Source organism: Balaenoptera ricei, chromosome 17 (genome assembly GCF_028023285.1).
Source record: "Balaenoptera ricei isolate mBalRic1 chromosome 17, mBalRic1.hap2, whole genome shotgun sequence".
Taxonomy (NCBI): domain Eukaryota; kingdom Metazoa; phylum Chordata; class Mammalia; order Artiodactyla; family Balaenopteridae; genus Balaenoptera; species Balaenoptera ricei.
In genome coordinates, this window is record NC_082655.1 from 493,909 (window position 1) to 510,456 (window position 16,548).

General features: G+C 53.4%; 1 protein-coding gene across 6 annotated transcripts in view; it reads right to left on the reverse strand.

Annotated features, from left to right (window-relative positions):
• Positions 1 to 16,548, reverse strand: part of HSF1 (heat shock transcription factor 1) — a 19,550-nt gene continuing 3,002 nt past the window's right edge. Inside the window, exons 2-14 of one of the 6 annotated variants that reach the window (XM_059902366.1) lie at positions 5,408 to 5,516; positions 4,964 to 5,100; positions 4,598 to 4,755; positions 3,039 to 3,114; positions 2,910 to 2,971; positions 2,725 to 2,821; positions 2,508 to 2,644; positions 2,158 to 2,427; positions 1,708 to 1,791; positions 870 to 975; positions 732 to 797; positions 584 to 629; positions 1 to 504 (exon numbers count right to left, since the gene is read on the reverse strand). In XM_059902366.1, the coding sequence (XP_059758349.1) occupies positions 299 to 504; positions 584 to 629; positions 732 to 797; positions 870 to 975; positions 1,708 to 1,791; positions 2,158 to 2,427; positions 2,508 to 2,644; positions 2,725 to 2,821; positions 2,910 to 2,971; positions 3,039 to 3,114; positions 4,598 to 4,755; positions 4,964 to 5,100; positions 5,408 to 5,516 (1,554 nt within the window). In that variant the 3' untranslated portion in view covers positions 1 to 298. Of the gene's footprint in view, positions 505 to 583; positions 654 to 731; positions 798 to 869; positions 976 to 1,707; positions 1,792 to 2,157; positions 2,428 to 2,507; positions 2,645 to 2,724; positions 2,822 to 2,909; positions 2,972 to 3,038; positions 3,115 to 4,597; positions 4,756 to 4,963; positions 5,101 to 5,407; positions 5,517 to 16,548 lie in introns of all 6 variants that reach the window. The other 5 variants (XM_059902365.1, XM_059902367.1, XM_059902368.1 and 2 more) reach the window with 5 other exon arrangements.

Consider the following 16,548-nt stretch of genomic DNA (forward strand, 5'->3'; position numbering starts at 1 on the left):
GCCACACGCACAGCCCGTCGTTTATAGATCTCTGTCTCGTCTGTCCGTCCGTCCGTGTATATGCCTGTATATCTCTACAGAAGGGGAAAGGGGGGACTCTCGTGTAAAAATCCAAAATACACTTCTATGAGCACCCGTGTACCGGTCAGTCCGAGGCCACTGCTCGTGGGGCTGGGCCCTCGCTGCTGACTGGGGCCATGCCCGCCCAGCCGGCCCGGTACTACTGAGACCAGCCCTGCACTGGGGTGGGGGGGGGGAAGGGGGGGGGGGGCGCAGGCCGGCCCTCCTCCTGGGGCCTCTAGGAGACAGCGGGGTCCTTGGCTTTGGGGGGCTCAGAGCCCGTCAGCAGGGAGATGGTGGGGTCGTCTGCGTAGTCATCTCCCTCGGAGAAGTAGGAGCCCTCTCCCAGCTCGAAGAGCACCGGCAGGTCGCTGCCCCCGACGTCCACGGAGCCCGGGTCCAGCAGGAGCAGGGGCTGGGCCGTGTAGTGCACCAGCTGCTTCCCTGGGGGCGGGGACCGAGCAGGTCAGGGTGCTGGCGCGAGGGCACGGGGCAGGGGCGGGGGCGGGCAGGCTCAGCTCACCTGAGTCAGGGCTGCTGCTCTCTGCTTCAAGAGGCCTGGGGGGCTCCTGGGGAGAGAGGAGCTCCTGGATCTGCTGGGGCGGAGGGAGCGTGGTGAGGGCTCCCGGATCTTCTCCCCCGCCACCCCGCCACCCCCACACCCTACGCACGCTGGCCAGGCTGCTGTCAAGGTCGGGCAGGCTCATGTCAGGCACTGTCACCGAAGGGCTGAACAACTGCAGGGAAGGGAGGGCGGTCAGGCCGTGCCTGTGGGCGGGGCGGGCGGGGCGGGCGGGGCCGGGACTCACGTCCAGCAGGGTGCTGGTGTCCACGCTGAAGCCGTGGCTCGTCAGCATGGTCTGCAAGCTGTCCAGGTTCGAGTCCATGGCATCCAGGTGGTCGCTGAGCTCGGTCCTGGCCAGAGGGAGGCAATCGGGTGAAGCGGCACTCCGGCGTCCCCACCCAGGCGCCTTCCTGCCAGCGCTCACGCCCACCTGCCAGAGAAGGGCTCCCCTCGGCCACCACCCACCCTGCTCGGGCTCACGGGAGGCCCTCCAAGGTAGGGCCCCTCTGCGCTGCCAGCCCGGGCCCGGTGGGGCAGTGTGCGAGCCAGGATCCTTGGCCACCGGGGGGAGTGGCTCAGGCCCCGCCGTCACCGGTCACCGTGAGGCCCCGTAAGGCCTCTGGCAGCATTTTAGGCTGGGCCAAGATGGCAGGAGGGCCAAGGAGGAGTTCAGTGCTCAGAATGGGGCGGGGGCCCAGATTTTCAGGCTCGATAAGCTTGGGCCTTTGCACCGGAAGACCGCAGGAGGAGGAGAGGAGCCGTGCTCGGCGTTGGGTGGGCCAGCCTCTCCCCCGTGCCTGCCAGGAAAGAGACCGGGCCTGCGGCTGCGAACAAAAACGCCCTGCCCTCTCCTTAGAGGAGGCCAGTCAGCACAGCACCTGGGCCGTCCTCTGTCAGTCAGCAACTCGGGGTGCCGGCTTGGGCCCCGGAGCCCGGGGGCCAGTCCCTGCCGCAGAGGGCCCGGGGTGCCCGTTCACCAGGCAGGGCTGAGTGCTCCCAGCCGGGCTGGGCTCCGGTCCGCGGCTGAGGAGGGGCCCGAGCTCCGCAGAGCCCTCCTCCCTCCCCGGTGGGAGAGCGCTAACCCTGGCGGGACTCGGCCATGCAGAGAGGAGGAGGGGCAGGGAAAGAGGCGGGCGACCCCAGACATCTGTGGAGCGCGAGCCAAACTGCAAGATAGAAAGACAAGAGCCCCCCGATTGCAGGTGGGGGCCAGGCAGACTCCCAGCCCCCACCCTCGCCTGCCCACCTCTGGGGCGACAGGACGGACACAGGGACCCAGCAGCCTGCTGCAGGAGAGGGCGGCCTGGCCACACGCCTGGGCTCCTGCGGCGGAAGGGCCGTGGGATCACCTGGTTGGCATCTCCCTCCCTCCCCAGCCCTGAGTTTTGTGCTCAGGGCCAGGTCCGAGAGCTCATGCCCAGCAAGCCCGAAGCCGCAGGCCTGAGGGCCGCCCGTGTCCAGCCCCGCAGACGGCCCCCGTCAGAGGCCCGGCCGTGCTTCCAGCGGCCGGCGGGTGAGCGGCCGGCACTCACTTGTCCAGGCAGGCTACGCTGAGGCACTTCTCAGGGGCCGAGGCAGGCCGGGGCGACGGGGGGCGGCCCCCGGCATCGGCGAGGGCCGGGGCCGAGGCGGCCGGCGTAGGCTCGCTCTCCCGCAGGATGGAATCAATGAGGGCGGTCGGGGACAGGGGCGTCTCCACCATGGAGGACGGCTGGCTGGGACTGGCATCCTCTGCCTGGGGGCTCCGAGGTGGGCTGGGGGGCTCCTCCTTGACTCGAACCAGGGGGCTGCTGGACAGAGGCCTGCACAGGGGGCGCACGTGTCAGCAGGCGCCTCCGCCAGCCCCACCCGCTCCCGCCTGCCGGGAAGGCGCCTGGCCCACCTCTCAGCTACGCTCCCGCCCGCGGAGGCCAAGGGGCTGCCGGGGGCCAGCTCGGTGATGTCGGAGATGATGGGTCCGGAGCTGGCAACAGCGTCTGGGGGGTAGAGGCTGGAGCCGCTATAGGCCGGGGACGGAGCCTGCCACCAGAGGGAGGTGACCACATGCAGCGCCTGCCGCCGCATCGCCCCCCCGCCCCCCCGCGGCGCCCGCCGCTCACCGAGTAGGGCCCCGAGCCGTGGATGTGCTCCAGGGAGTACTGCCGGCCGTACTTGGGCATGGAATGTGCAGAGCTGCCGTCATTCAGCATCAGCGGGCTGTGGGGAGGGGCAGGTTAGCTGCGTCCCCGGCCTCGGCGGCCCCCAGGACGCAGCCAACAGGAGGTGGGCATGCCCAGCGCCTCACATCTTTCTCTTCACCCCCAGGATCCGGTTCGACTGCACCAGCGAGATGAGGAACTGGATGAGCTGCAGGGGAGAGGTGGTCAGCCTGGCTGCGGACAGGGACCCCGCCCCCCGCCGGCCGGCGTCGCACCTTGTTGACGACTTTCTGCTGTTGGGCGTGCTTCTGCCGCAGGCTGGCCACCTCCCGCCACAGGGCCTCGTTCTCGCTGCGACAGACCAGGCGCCGTCAGGACACTCCACCCAACCCGGGCAGGAGCGGGGCGGTGGGGGACTGCGTCTCGCCACAAGCCCAGCTGCCGGCCCATCCCCACCCCACCCGAGCACAGGCTGTGGGACGGTCTGGGGGCCAGGCCAGGGCCCCCGCCCCTCCTCACGCTGTTGCGCTGCGGGGGGAGGACGCGCGGGGGTGCCAGGTGCGGGGGCAGCGGGGCTGCGGTGGAGACCTGGGCAGGGCCGGCTGGTGCGCCCCAGGATCTGGGCCGAGACCCCTAGGGCCTTCTCGGTCACGGTCGAGGTGGCAGAGCCTTGAGGGCGGCCCCCACCCTTGGCCGTCTCTCCCTAGACTGCGGCTGAGAATGGGAGGGGAGCCCAGGGGAAGGGGGCAGTACGGCTTTCAGGCCACAGGGAGGCATATGGGGGGGTTGTCCTGTGCCTTTAGGGGATCAGAGGTGGCCTCGAGGGGCAGAAAGGGCCACCGGAGCAGCCCACGGTCTGCCGCTCCAAGGGGCCAGCCCTGCTCAGCCCCCGGCATGTCCCGTTGACGTGCGAGAGACCCTCCTGGCTTCACCCTGAGAGGTGTCCATGTCCCGGAGGCCACGTTCGCCTGGTCCCACCTCCAGGTGTCACCCAGCCAGGGGCTTCTGCTGGGCCCTGATGTGAGTAGTCGGGGCCCAGGAGCAACCTCCATGGTCTGGGGGGCACGACGGCCGGCCCTCTGAGCGGCTTTGAGGCCACACCGAGACATGGACAGCCACCCCGGGCTGGGGTTCCTGAGGTCCCCAGGGCCCCAATTACATGGGAGGAGACCTAAGCCAGCCTCCACAGGGGTCCTGGCTGAGGAAGAGAGGCCTTATTACACATTCTCTGTGATCAATTATGATGATTGGCATTGGGCGAGGAGGGTGATGGAGTTTGAAGGAACCCAATATATAGCATCCTTTCCCCCAACATTTGGAGCACAATCCGGGTAGCATGAGAGACAGACAAACAGCTGAATTTGCAACTTGGGGAGCCAGAAACATGTGAGGCTGGGGGGAGCCTAGAGCTGGTTCTGCAGTGGCCACACATGCCCCAGGGGCAGGGGTTCCAGAAAGAACCCAGAGTGCTTCCTGCTCCCCAGGCCTGAGGAGAGGCGACACCCGTGCCGAGTGATGCCAGGCGCCCACTCAGGGGTTGTGTGAGGAGCCCGAGGGCGTGGCCGCTGCTCCGGGCCCAGCTCTGCTTGCTGCCATGGGAACCGGGTCCCACCCCACCTTCTGGAAATGAGTTCAACCTGGCAGGGTGGGAGGCTGTGCAAGCCAGAACCTAGTCCCGTCTGGAGAGTGGAAGACCTGAAGCATCTGTCTCGGAGCCTGCGGGGCAGGACTGGGGGCAGAGGCCCTCCGCTGGCGCCCCCTCCCCCTCCTGCGCTCGCTCCCCAGGAGGCCTCCTGGTCCCAGCAGCCCCCCTGCCCGGCGCCCCGGCACCTACTGCTTCATGGCCAGCAGCTTGGAGTCCATGCTCTCCTGCTTCCCCTTCATCAGCTGCACGTCGGTCAGCAGCTTGGTGACACTGTCCTGGTGAATCTTTATGTCCTCGCTCCTCAGGGTGGACACCTGGGTCCCCAGGGGAGCAGTCACTGAGATGGCCTGGGGGGGGGTGGGATACAGCAGAAAGGGCCAAGGGGCTGCCGGTCTGGAGGGGCCTTCGCTGTGGTGGCCGATGGAGGAGGGGCTGCCAGCAGGAAGAGGGCTCGGCGCAGCCAGGCCAGGCCAGCAGGGCAGGGAGTGGGCGCCGCTCCTGCTGACGGCCTGGAGGGAGGTCCGAGGACGTGGGGGAGGGAGGATGGCTACTCACGCTGGTCACTTTCCTCTTGATGTTCTCGAGGAGCTGCTCCTGGCCGCGCAAGAAGCACGGGTGCTGGAACTCGGTGTCGTCCCTCTCTGGCTTGACCAGGCCGCCCTGCTCAATGTGGACCACCTTCCGGAAGCCATCTGCGTGCGACGGGGTGGGGGCAGTGCTGCCTCAGGGCTGGGGACCCAGCCCCTCACTCCAGCACGGCCACCGCCCCGCTGGAGGACGAGGGAGGCTGGGGGGTGGGGAAACGCCCAGCACTGCCCCCTTGGGAGCCCTGCCTGAGGTGGCTGGGTGGTCTCGGTCCCAGGGAGCCTCCACACCCCCCGTGACACCCCCTCCCCCCGCAGGTGCGCGGGCTCCGGGCCATGCCCCCGGGCTACCCAGGGGTCAGAGCCTGGGGGCTGCACCAGGCCAGCGAGCGGGGCCCCGGGGCAGCGCACTCACACATGTTGAGCTGCCGCACAAAGCTGGCCATGTTGCTGTGCTTGAAGTACTTGGGCAGCACCTCCTTGGCGAACTGGCCCTGGTCCAGCACGTGGAAGCTGTTCCCACTCTGCCAGGAGACGCAGGGGTCATGCAGCCGCCTCCGTGCAGGGGCTGTGCCCCCACCCAGGGTGGAGGTCGCCCTGGGACCCAGCACCCTTGCCGAGGCCCGCTCACCCGGGCTGCAGAGGACCGTTCAAGAAGCACCTCAGAGCACTGCAGGCCCCTCCCTCAGGGGGCCTCGTGCTAGCTTTAATCAGCAAATTTCCCCTAAGAACAGCCAAGACCCCAAACGGAGGCAGCCAAGAAAACAGGAACCTGATTTCAGTTACTCTGGAGGAAAACAACACAGTCACGTTCAGAAACGCAGCTTTGTTTTTCTTTTGGCAACAGAGACAAAAAACAGAGATGAAAAAACTGCTACGCTGCTCTTCCATTTCTTTCCTGACCTCAGTCCAAAAGCTACTGGGAGGGCGACAAGGCAGCCCTCTGTGCTGGCAGGGCCCGGGGGCGGGCGCAGTCCTCCCCTGGGACGAGGGACAGGGAAGAGCCGGAAGATCCCCATGGCAGTGACCAGGACGCAGCAACGCTTCTCAACACAGACACAGACATGACAATAAACAGATGTAAGTGTGAGGTGAGGAGAAATGGTGGAAGAGAGACCTCTAAAGCTTTTTTCCTCCAAAGAAGCAATAAGAAAACTAGCAAAAAAATGTTTAGTCAACTTCTTCAGAACCCTGAAACTCACCCAAAGGACTGCAGCAACATGGGGAGAATTTATTCAAGAAACGGTTGAATCTCAGTAAGATCAGTGAGCTGTGGCATTCAAACTCGCCCTGTTCCCACCTCCTTTCCCGTAGCTGTGAAAACCAACAGCTGAAATCGTGGGGGAGCCAGCATTCCGGCAGCCACAGGGTGAGAATGGGGCTGGGGCTCCTTCAAGGCCTGTATGGCAACTCCCTGGAAGGTTCCCCTTGCAAGGCTGTTTTTGTTTGATTTGACTGGAAGCTCTCTTAGTATAAAAAGCCTTTCCCTAGGGATGTTTGTTGAAAACATCTAGAGGCAATTTTAAAACTTGTGGCTGCCTAAGAAGTGGACAACAGACGGGGAAAAACAAGCTAACCAGAAAACTTAAAAGGAAGAGCTGGGGAATGAGATATCAAGAGGAGCTTTGAAAAGCTCCAAAATATTCCAGGGGATCTAGAAGTCACATGCACATGTAGAGCTGTGTGCACACCTGAGACAGACCTGAGAAGGCCCTCTCACCTCTGGCTGACTGAGGCTCTGCATAAGCAGGAAGTGGAGGAGAAAGTCAAGGTGTCAACTACCTGGCTGGGAGGTGAAGGCACGCCCAGCACATACAGAGTCCCCTGCAGAGGCTGGGAGGGTTATTGTCTCCAGGCATTGAAGGACATTCCTGCTCCCTTTACTCCCTGACCAATGAGCTAACTGGGCAGAGAACTCAGTGACCACACACAACAAAGAACACAAACTGCCCAGAATTAGTTCAGAAAAGTCACTAAACAAACAGCAACGACAAGAAAACAGCGACAAATCCTGGCGAGCGGAGAAAATCTGATACTGAGTTCAACACATGCCACATTATATTAATGGAAAGTCCAACATTCAACAAAAAATTACGAAACATGCAAAGAAACAAGGTATGACCCATACATGGGAAAAAAGCAACCGAAAGAAACTGTCCCTAAGGAAGCTCAGATGTTGGACTTACTAGACAAAGACTTTAAAATCAGGTATTTGAAATATGTTCGAAGAACAAAACAAAATGGCATCTAAAGAAATAAAGGAAAGCATAAGAATGATATCTCTTAGAACAAAGAATAACAATAAAAATAGAAGTTATAAATATGCACAAAAAAAAATCCTGGAGTTGAAAAGTGTAACAACTCAGATTTAAAATTCACTAGAGGGCTCAAGAGCAGATCCAAGCAGGAATAAGAAAGAATCAGCAAACGTGAAGGAAGATATTCAACTGAGATTACCTAGGCTGAGAGACAGAAAGAGAAAAGAATGAAGAAAGTGAACAGGCCTCAGAGACAATGTGGTACACCACCAAAGACCAACATATGCATAAAGGAGAGGAGAGAAAGGGACAGAAAGAATATCTGAAGAAATAATGGCAGAAAACTTCGCAAGTTTGATGAAAAATATCCAAGAAGCTAAACAAATTCCAAGGATAAACTCAAAGAGATTCACATCTAGATATCCATAATCAAACTGAAGAAAGCAAAAGACCAAGGAAGAATCTTGAAAGCAGTAAGAGAGAATAGACCCATCATGTACAAGGAATCCCTAATAACAGCTAATTTGTCATCAGAAACCATGCAGGCCAGAAGCCAGTGGGACGACATACCAAAAGTGCTGAAAGAAAAAAAACCTGTCAGCCAAGAATTCTATATCCAGCAAAACTATCCTTTGAAGATAAAGGCAAGGTTTCTCTGTCTGTGAAGGCAGCTAAGGAGATCCAGCGAACCACTCCAAGAAGAAAAAAACGAAGCTTATTTAAGTCATCTAAAGTCTCTGGAAATTGTCCTAAAGGCATATAACAAATGAAGAGACATTTATTCAAGAAAACCTAAAACTCAGTATGAACAGTGAGTCTGTAACATTTTAGCCATAACTTATTCCGTCCTCCTCACACCAGTTCACCTGGATTGATATGACACTCTGGGAGGCTATGGCCTAGAGGTGGGGATTCCTCTCCCCTCAGTTTACAACCAAAGCTTTCTGTATCTTACTGAGGGGCAGGCCACCAGCATTTCTCATCTTGTCCAACTTGAAGGTGAAGAGGCTAAATTCCTGGTGATTGCAGCCAAGAGGTTGAGGGTCCTCTTCTCCATTTTGCCCCCACCTATAGAATGGAGGCTCTACCCCAGGCATGGCAGGCTGAGAATACTGGGGCTTCAATTACCCTCACCCCAGTTAGCCTTTAATTTCTTTTTCTTGTCTTAATGTACTGGGTAGGACTTCCAGTACACTATTAGCTAGAACTGGTGAAAACAGACTTTGTGCTTTGTTCTGATCTTATGAGCAAAGCTTTCAGTGTCTTACCATTATGTATGATATTAGGTGTAGGATTTTTTTTGTGTGTGTGTTGTTTTTTTTTTAAAGATCCTTTTGTATCAAGCTGAGGAAGGTCCCTGCTAGCCCTAGTTTTCCTAGTTTCTGGAAGGATTTTTTTTTTTTTTTTAATATCACGAACATCAAATTTTGTCAAATGCTTTTTCTGAATCAAATAATATGATCATGTGGTTCTTCTTCTTTAGATTGTTAACATGGTGGATTATATTGATTTAAAAATCTTGAACCATCCTTGCATTCCTGGGATAAATCCCATTTGTTGTGACATTATTCTTTTTATGTACTGCCAAATTTGATTTGCTAAAATTTTATAGAAGACATTATGAAGCATATTGGTCTGTAATTTTCTTGGACTGTTTTTTGTCTAATCATTTGGGCCTGAAAATCTCTTTTTAGGAAGGTTTATGACTAGGAATTCTATTTCTTTAATAGACTCAGGACCACTAATAGTTATGTTTCACCTTGGGTGAGTTTTGGCCGTTTGTGCTTTTCAAGGAATTGGTCCATTTTATCAACTTTACATGCATAGAGTTGTTTGTAGTACTTCCTTATTATCCTCTTGCCACCTGTGGCATCTGTAGTGATATATCCTCTGTGATTCCTGATATTAGTAATTTACCTTTTTTCTTCTGTCAGTCATTCCACAAGTTACCGATCTCAATCTTTTGAAACATTCAGCTTTTGAATTCATTTATCATGTTTTACTGTTTTCAATTTCATTGATTTTTGTTGTCTTTATTATTTCTTTCCTTCTGCTTGCTTTGGGCTTACTTTGCTCTTTTTTACTTTAATGTGGAAGCTCAGAAGCCATTCTTATTTCCCTTTCAGCACTGCTTTATGTGGATCTCACACATTTTCAGACAGGAAGAGTTTGGTGGGCTGCTGGGGAATGCCTGTGGCACAGGAGGTGGATATCCTGTCAGATGGAAAATGAGGGAAGAAAACAGGGCTCCTCTGGAGGCTGCACTCTTGCAAGTCTTGATGGTGGCATCTGCAGGCTGCCACTGTGCCTCAGTCTCCCCACGTGGCATCTACCATTCACCCACACGACCTCAAGCACATCCTGTCTCACCCCACGCCAGACTGCTTGCTGAGCTCTACCCTTGCTGACTGATTGGGTGTCTCCACATGGCTGGCCGTCTGGGACGTACCTCCATATCTCTGAAAAGGAAGCTATAATCTATGTACAGTTTACCATTTTAAATGAACAGCTCTCCATTTCTGACACACAGCTGTTTACTCGCACAAGTGAGGAATACAGAACATTTCCATCTACCCCCCAAATCACCCCTACGTCCCTTGGCAGTCAACCCCCTCCCTCATCCCCAGGCAACCACTGATCTTTTGTCCCCATAGTTTTGCCTTTTCTGGAATGTCATATAAATGGAATCACAGGGTATGTAGCCTTTTGTGTTTGTATGTAGTCTCTCACTTAGCATAATGCCTTTGAGATGCAGCCATAGTATTGCAAGGGTAAGCTGTTTGTTCCTTTTAAATGCTGAGTAGTATTCCATTGTAGGGATGTCCCACAGTTTGTCTTCCACTCACCAGTTAATGGACATTTGGGTTGTGTCCTGTTTTTTGCTATTATAAATAAGTGCTATGAACATTTGTGTCCGGGTTTTTTCCTTCTAGAAGTTATATAGTTTTAGCTCTTATATTTCAATCTATGTTTAATTTTTGTATATAGTATTAAGCACAGGACAGGCTCACATTTGTGCTTGTGGAAGTCCAATTATTCCAGCATCATTTGTTGAAAAGACAGTTCTTCCTCTATTGAATTACAGTGGCATCTTTGTCAAAAATCAAATAACCTTGAATGGGTGGGCCTACTTCTGGACTCTCTAGTCTGTTCCACTTATTTGTATGTTTATAGATATGCCAATATCACTCAGTACTGATTATTATAGCTTTTCAGTATGTCTTGATATCGGATAGTGTGAGTCTTCTAACTTTGTTCTCCTTAAAAAAAAAAAAAAAAAGTTTGACTATTCTCTGTCCTTTGCTTTTTCATATAAACTGAAGGTTAGGCTTCCCTGGTGGCGCAGTGGTTGAGAATCTGCCTGCCAATGCAGGGGACACGGGTTCGAGCCCTGGTCTGGGAGGATCCCACGTGCCACGGAGCAACTAGGCCCGTGAGCCACAATTACTGAGCCTGCGCATCTGGAGCCTGTGCTCCGCAACAAGAGAGGCCGCGATAATGAGGCCCACGCACCGCGATGAAGAGTGGCCCCCACTTGCCGCAACTAGCGAAAGCCCTCGCACAGAAACGAAGACCCAACACAGCCATAAATAAATAAATAAATAAATAAAACCCAAAGTTAAAAAAAAAAAAAATTTATAAACTGAAGGTTAGTGCACACAAAAATTTCTGCTTGGATTTCACTGGGATTGTGTGGAACCTACTTACGTCTTTTTCTCAGCCATGTTTTATAGTTTTCAATGAATAAATTATACACGTATATATATGTGTTTGTGTGTGTATGTGTGTGTGTGTGTATGTATATATATATATATATATATATATATATATATATATACACATACACACACACACACACATTTTGCAAGATTTACCCCATGATAACTAGTCTACAGATGGCCTCCAAGGATCTCCACCTCCAGGAGTTCACAGCTTGTGCTGTCCCCTTCCATGATCTACCAGGAATGTTCTCTATGACCAACAGCATCCAACAGACACGATGGTATTTGAGAACACATTACAAGCCCACCTTGGGCTCTTGCTCTCTCAGATCGCTTGCCCTGGGAGAGGCAAGGTGACATGCTGAAAGCAGCCCTAAGGAGAGGTCCACATGGTGAGGAACTGAGGCTGCCAGCACCCAGCTGAGTCTTTTTTTTTTTTTAAGATTTTTTTTATGTGGACCACTTTCAAGGTCTTCATTGAATTTGTTACAGTATTAATTCTGTTTTATCTTTTGGTTTTTTGGCTGAGAGGCATGTGGGACCTTGGCTCCCTGACCAGGGATCGAACCCACACCCCCTGCATTGGAAGGCGAAGTCTTAACCACTGGACCACCAAGAAAGTCCCCCCAGCTGAGTCTTGAGATGGCTGCACCCTCACAAGAGATCCTGAGGCAGCCAGCTCACGGCTCTCAGACACTGGGAGGTAACAAGGGTTTGTTGTTTTAGGCAGTTAGTTTGGAGGTGACTGGTTACACAGCCATAGATAATACAACCAGTAAGCGTTCTGTGGTTTTTGTAGCACTGTAAATATTTCCATTTTCAACAGTTCGTTACTAGTACATAGAAATATATTCCATTTCTGTATATTGGCCTTGAATCCTGTGACCTCACGAAACTCATTCATTAGTTCTAATAACTTTTCTGTAGATTCTTTGGGATTTGCTAAGTAAACAATAATGTTTTCTATGAATAGAGAGTTTTATTTCTTGCATTTCAATCTTGATGTCCTTTATTTATGTATTTGCCATATTGCCTGACCAGGGCATCCAATAGATATTAAGGAAAAGCAGTAAGAGCAGACATCCTTGCCTTCTTTTCCAGTCTTGGGGGAAAGTATCAGTTTTTCACCATTAAGTATAATGTTAGCAGTAGGGTTTTTTTGGTAGAAGCTTTTTATGAGATCGACGAATTTCCCTTCCTAGTTTGCTGAGCTTTTAAAAAAAATTTATTTATTTATTTATTTATTTATTTAGGGCTGTGTTGGGTCTTCGTTGCTGCACACAGGCTTTCTCTAGTTGTGGCGAGTGAGGGCTACTCTTCGTTGCGCTGCGTGGGCTTCTCATTGTGGTGGCTTCTCTTGTTGCGGAGCACGGGCTCTAGGCGCGCGGGCTTCAGTAGTTGTGGCTTGCGGGCTCTAGAGCGCAGGCTCAGTAGTTGTGGCACACGGACTTAGTTGCTCCGCAGCATGTGGGATCTTCCCAGACCAGGGATCGAACCCGTGTCCCCTGCACTGGCAGGTGGATTCTTAACCACTGCGCCACTCAGGGAAGTCCCTTGCTGAGTTTTTATCATGAAATGGATATTGAATTTTGTCAAATGCTTCTGCCTCTGTTGAGAAGATCATGTGGCTTTTCTTCCCCGTTCTGTTGATGTGGTGAGTTACACTAGGTCTTGAGTGTTGACCAGACTTCCACCTACAGGGCCCCTTCCAGTCCCAGGCCTCATGCTGTCTCTGATCGAAAGTCAGTCTCATTCTTATCCTATTCTTCCGTGTGCAATTTCCTTTCTTTTTCTGGCTGCTTTTAAGATTTTCTCTTCACCACTTGCTTTCAGCAATTTGATTGTGATGTGCATTGGTTATCATTTTTTTTGGTGCTTTATCCTCCTTGGGAATCATTGAAATTCTTGGATCTGTGGGTTTACAGCTTTCAAAGAAAAAAAAAACTGGGGAAAATTTCAACCAGTATTTCTAAAATTCTCCTCCCTCCTTTACTCTGGAACTTAAATTGTGTGTCAGACCACGTGACATTATCCCCATAAGGCTCTGCTCACTTTTTTCAGTCTTTTTTTCCTCTCTGTGATCACTGCATAGTTTCTTTTGCTAGTCTAGTGTTCGGTGATCTTTTCTTCTGCAGTTTCTAATCTGCTGTTTAATCCCCTCCAGTGACTTATAAAAACAAGCTTTAAATTTTAGAAAGTTAGATTTACAGAAAAGCTAGACAGTACAGAGTTCCCACACATCCCACGCCCAGTTTCCCTATTATTAACACCCTGCATTAGTGCATATGCCACAAGTAACGAATCAATATACTGATAGTTTATTTTTAACCAAAGTCCCCATTTTGTTCAGATTTCCTTAGTTTTTACCTAATGTCTTTCTATTCCAGGACATCATCCGAGACATTACATTCTCGTCTTCTTACGTCATTCTTGACAGTCTCAGACTTTCCTGGTTTCTGATGCCCTTGACAGTTCTGAGGAGGACTAGGCTGGTATTGTGTAGAATGTTGCTCAACTTGGATTCATCGGATGTTTTTCCCTCATGATGAGTTGGGGTTACATAAGTTTTTGGAGAGGAAGACCACAGAGGTGGCTTGCCCTGCCCATCACAGCACGTCAGGGCACACCCGTCAACGTGACTCATCACTGCTGGCAGAGGCCTGTCAGGCATCTCCACTGTACAGTCTCTCCCCTCACCCGCTCCTGTACTCCTCAGAAGGAAGTCTGTGTGCAGCCAACACTGAAGGGTGGGAATTATGTGTTACCTCTTTGAAGGGAGTCAACAGAAATAATTTGGAATTCTTCTGCATGGGACACTTGTTCCAGAGATATTTTGTTCAATTTCCTTCCTTTTTATATCTTCCATTTCTCTGTCTTAATGTTTTCTCTCTACTTCTTTGAGCACACAGAGCATTTTAATAACTCTTTTAATGTCCTTGCTCGCCACTTCCATCACACCTGGATCTGTTACTATGACTTTTCTCTTCTTTGTTACAGGTCACATTCTCATGCCAAGTGGATCATCTATTAGTTTTGACTAGATCCTGGACACGAAGAATTTTACTACATTGTGTCTGAGTTTAGTTGTCTTCCTTTCAAGAGTACTGCACCCTCAGTTCTGCAGGAAAGGATCAGCCAGATCCTTTTAAGGCTTGTTTTTAAGCTCGTTTACACCGCATTTGGGTAGCCTTTTTCTCTGGGGCTAATCCAGCCCCACGTTCAAGCCGTGGCTGTTCTGAGGTCCGTGCAGGGCTCTGTATGTTAGAGTGGTCTCTCCGCTCTGGCTGTGAGGAATCGATGACTCGGCCAACTCTAGGTGAGCCTGGAGGTCGCGCACCACACGGCTCCTCAGTGGCTGCTCCTTCCCTGGAAGTTCTCGGGCGGCTTCCCAGGCTCCCCACACGGACGGGCGAAGCAGCACTCGACCAAGATCCACAGGGGCTCACGTGCGGCTCCTCCTCTCTGGTACCAGGCCTTGCAAATTCTGGCTGTCTCAGCTTCTCCGAAGGCCAGGCTCTCGGAGTCTGAACGCTGCCTCCAGATAGAAAGCCTAGGCACCTGGAGGGCTCACCTGTCCCTCCTGTTTAACAATCCTGAACACTGTTGGTGGGTTGAGTCCATGTTGAATGTGTCCTGCCAGCCTGACCTTAAGGTCTGTTAGAAGTCTGAGAAGGCCTTCTGGTGAGTCCATTGCAGAACCCGATGTCTCCTCCTCCTCTGCTGACCACGTGCAATTCTTGCAGGAAGTCTTGGCTTACCCTTGGATATAACGGAAACCAGTGATGGGAAATACGGCAGGACCGGGGAGAAGATGTTGTCCAGCTGCTGGCTGGCGAGCAGTGCCCTTGCCCCTGAGATGCAGTTCTTAGTAAATATCAAGTCTTACTGTAAATTCAGAGACTGTGGCCCTATTTCCTACACAACTGTGAACAACCTGAAACGTATACAAAGTTTTGCAACTAAGTACATTTTTACAGAGGGAGGATCTCTGTCTTTGAATATTTTCTCAAAGCACCCACAACTCAACAGGATTAACATCCATGGTAATTCCATGAGAGGCCTACCTGTACTTTTCAAGTATATTCCCAGAAGAAAAGGCCCGTTTTAGTCCCCCAGCCCAAGAGACTGGTGCGTGTGATGTGCTCCGGGAGCAGTGGGCGTGCGGCTGGCACCCATGTGCAGTGTGACCACTAGAGCCGCGTGGACGTGGCAGCAGAGAAACGCAGCCTGGCGGGAGGACACGGGAGGCACAAGGCGGGGTGCAGAGGGGAGCTCGCTTTCGGTCCCCTCCCCGGCCCTCGTCTTGTCCGCAACCGAGAAGAGGACCATCTGCACTGTCTTCATGTCATTTTCTTATTTCTGCTCAGGGTCGCAGCACAGGCCCCAGGACCAAAGCATCCCCGCTCATGTCCAGCCGCTGGCCCCATGCTCGGGTCTCCAGGCCCAGCTGAACATCTGCACACGGGTGACTGCTGACTCAGTAACTGCCGGGGCCTCCCAGTGGCAGGAGACTGTGGGGCAGCTGCCAGCACCTCCAGGATCGGGAAGCATTCAGGGAGCCGGCCTCCCTCCTTCCACGGCCTGCGAGGCCAGCCTCTGCTAGCCCTGCAGATCTCAAGGAAACCCTGCAGCCAAAGGTGCAGGCTCTGGGGTCTTTAGCCCGGCGCCTGTGATATCTGATGGGAGCTGACCGCTCATTCCAGGGTGGGTCCTGTGGACCCTGCTGACCCCTTCCTGGTCCTTTAATAAAGAATTCTGAGCACACACGGCCCAGTGGAGCCAGGCAGGCTCAGGCTCAGGCGTGCTGTGCCCATCTACCCTCCCTCCAGCCCCTTCTGAGACCCCTGTGCCCCTCCTCACCACCCCTCGCCCACCCCAGGACCGCGGAGGGAGGAAATAGACAGGAGGCCACACACATAGCCCACCGTTTATAGATCTCTGCCCGACTCGTCCATCCATCCATCCATCTATACATATACCTATACATCTCTACGGAAGGGGAAAGGGGGGACTCTCGTGTAAAAATACAAACTACAATTCTATGAGGACCAAGTAGTGGTCAGTCCAAGTGGGGCTGAGGTCAAGCTAAGAAAGCAGGTAGGGGCTTCCCTGGCGGCGCAGTGGTTAAGAACCCACCTGCCGATGCAGGGGACACAAGTTCGAGCCCTGGTCCAGGAAGATCCCACATGCCGCGGAGCAACTAAGCCCGTGCGCCACAACTACTGAGCCCGTGTGCCTAGAGCCTGTGCTCCCTAACAAGAGAAGCCACGACAATGAGAAGCCCGTGCACCACAACAAAGAGTAGCCCCCGCTCGCCACAACTAGAGAAAGCCCGCACGCAGCAACGAAGACCCAAGGCAGCCAAAAATAAATAAATAAATAAATAAATTTATTTATTTAAAAAAAAAAAAAAAGCAAGCAAGGAAGCAGGTGGGGTGGAGCCGGAGCCCGGACCCCACAGGTGGAGGCCTCGTGCTGCCCTCTACCCGGGAGACGTGGAGTGTGGCGAGGGCAGGCGTGAGCCAGAGCTGGACGCCTCTGGCTCCAGAGGTGAGCGAGAGACCGTGGACTTCGGG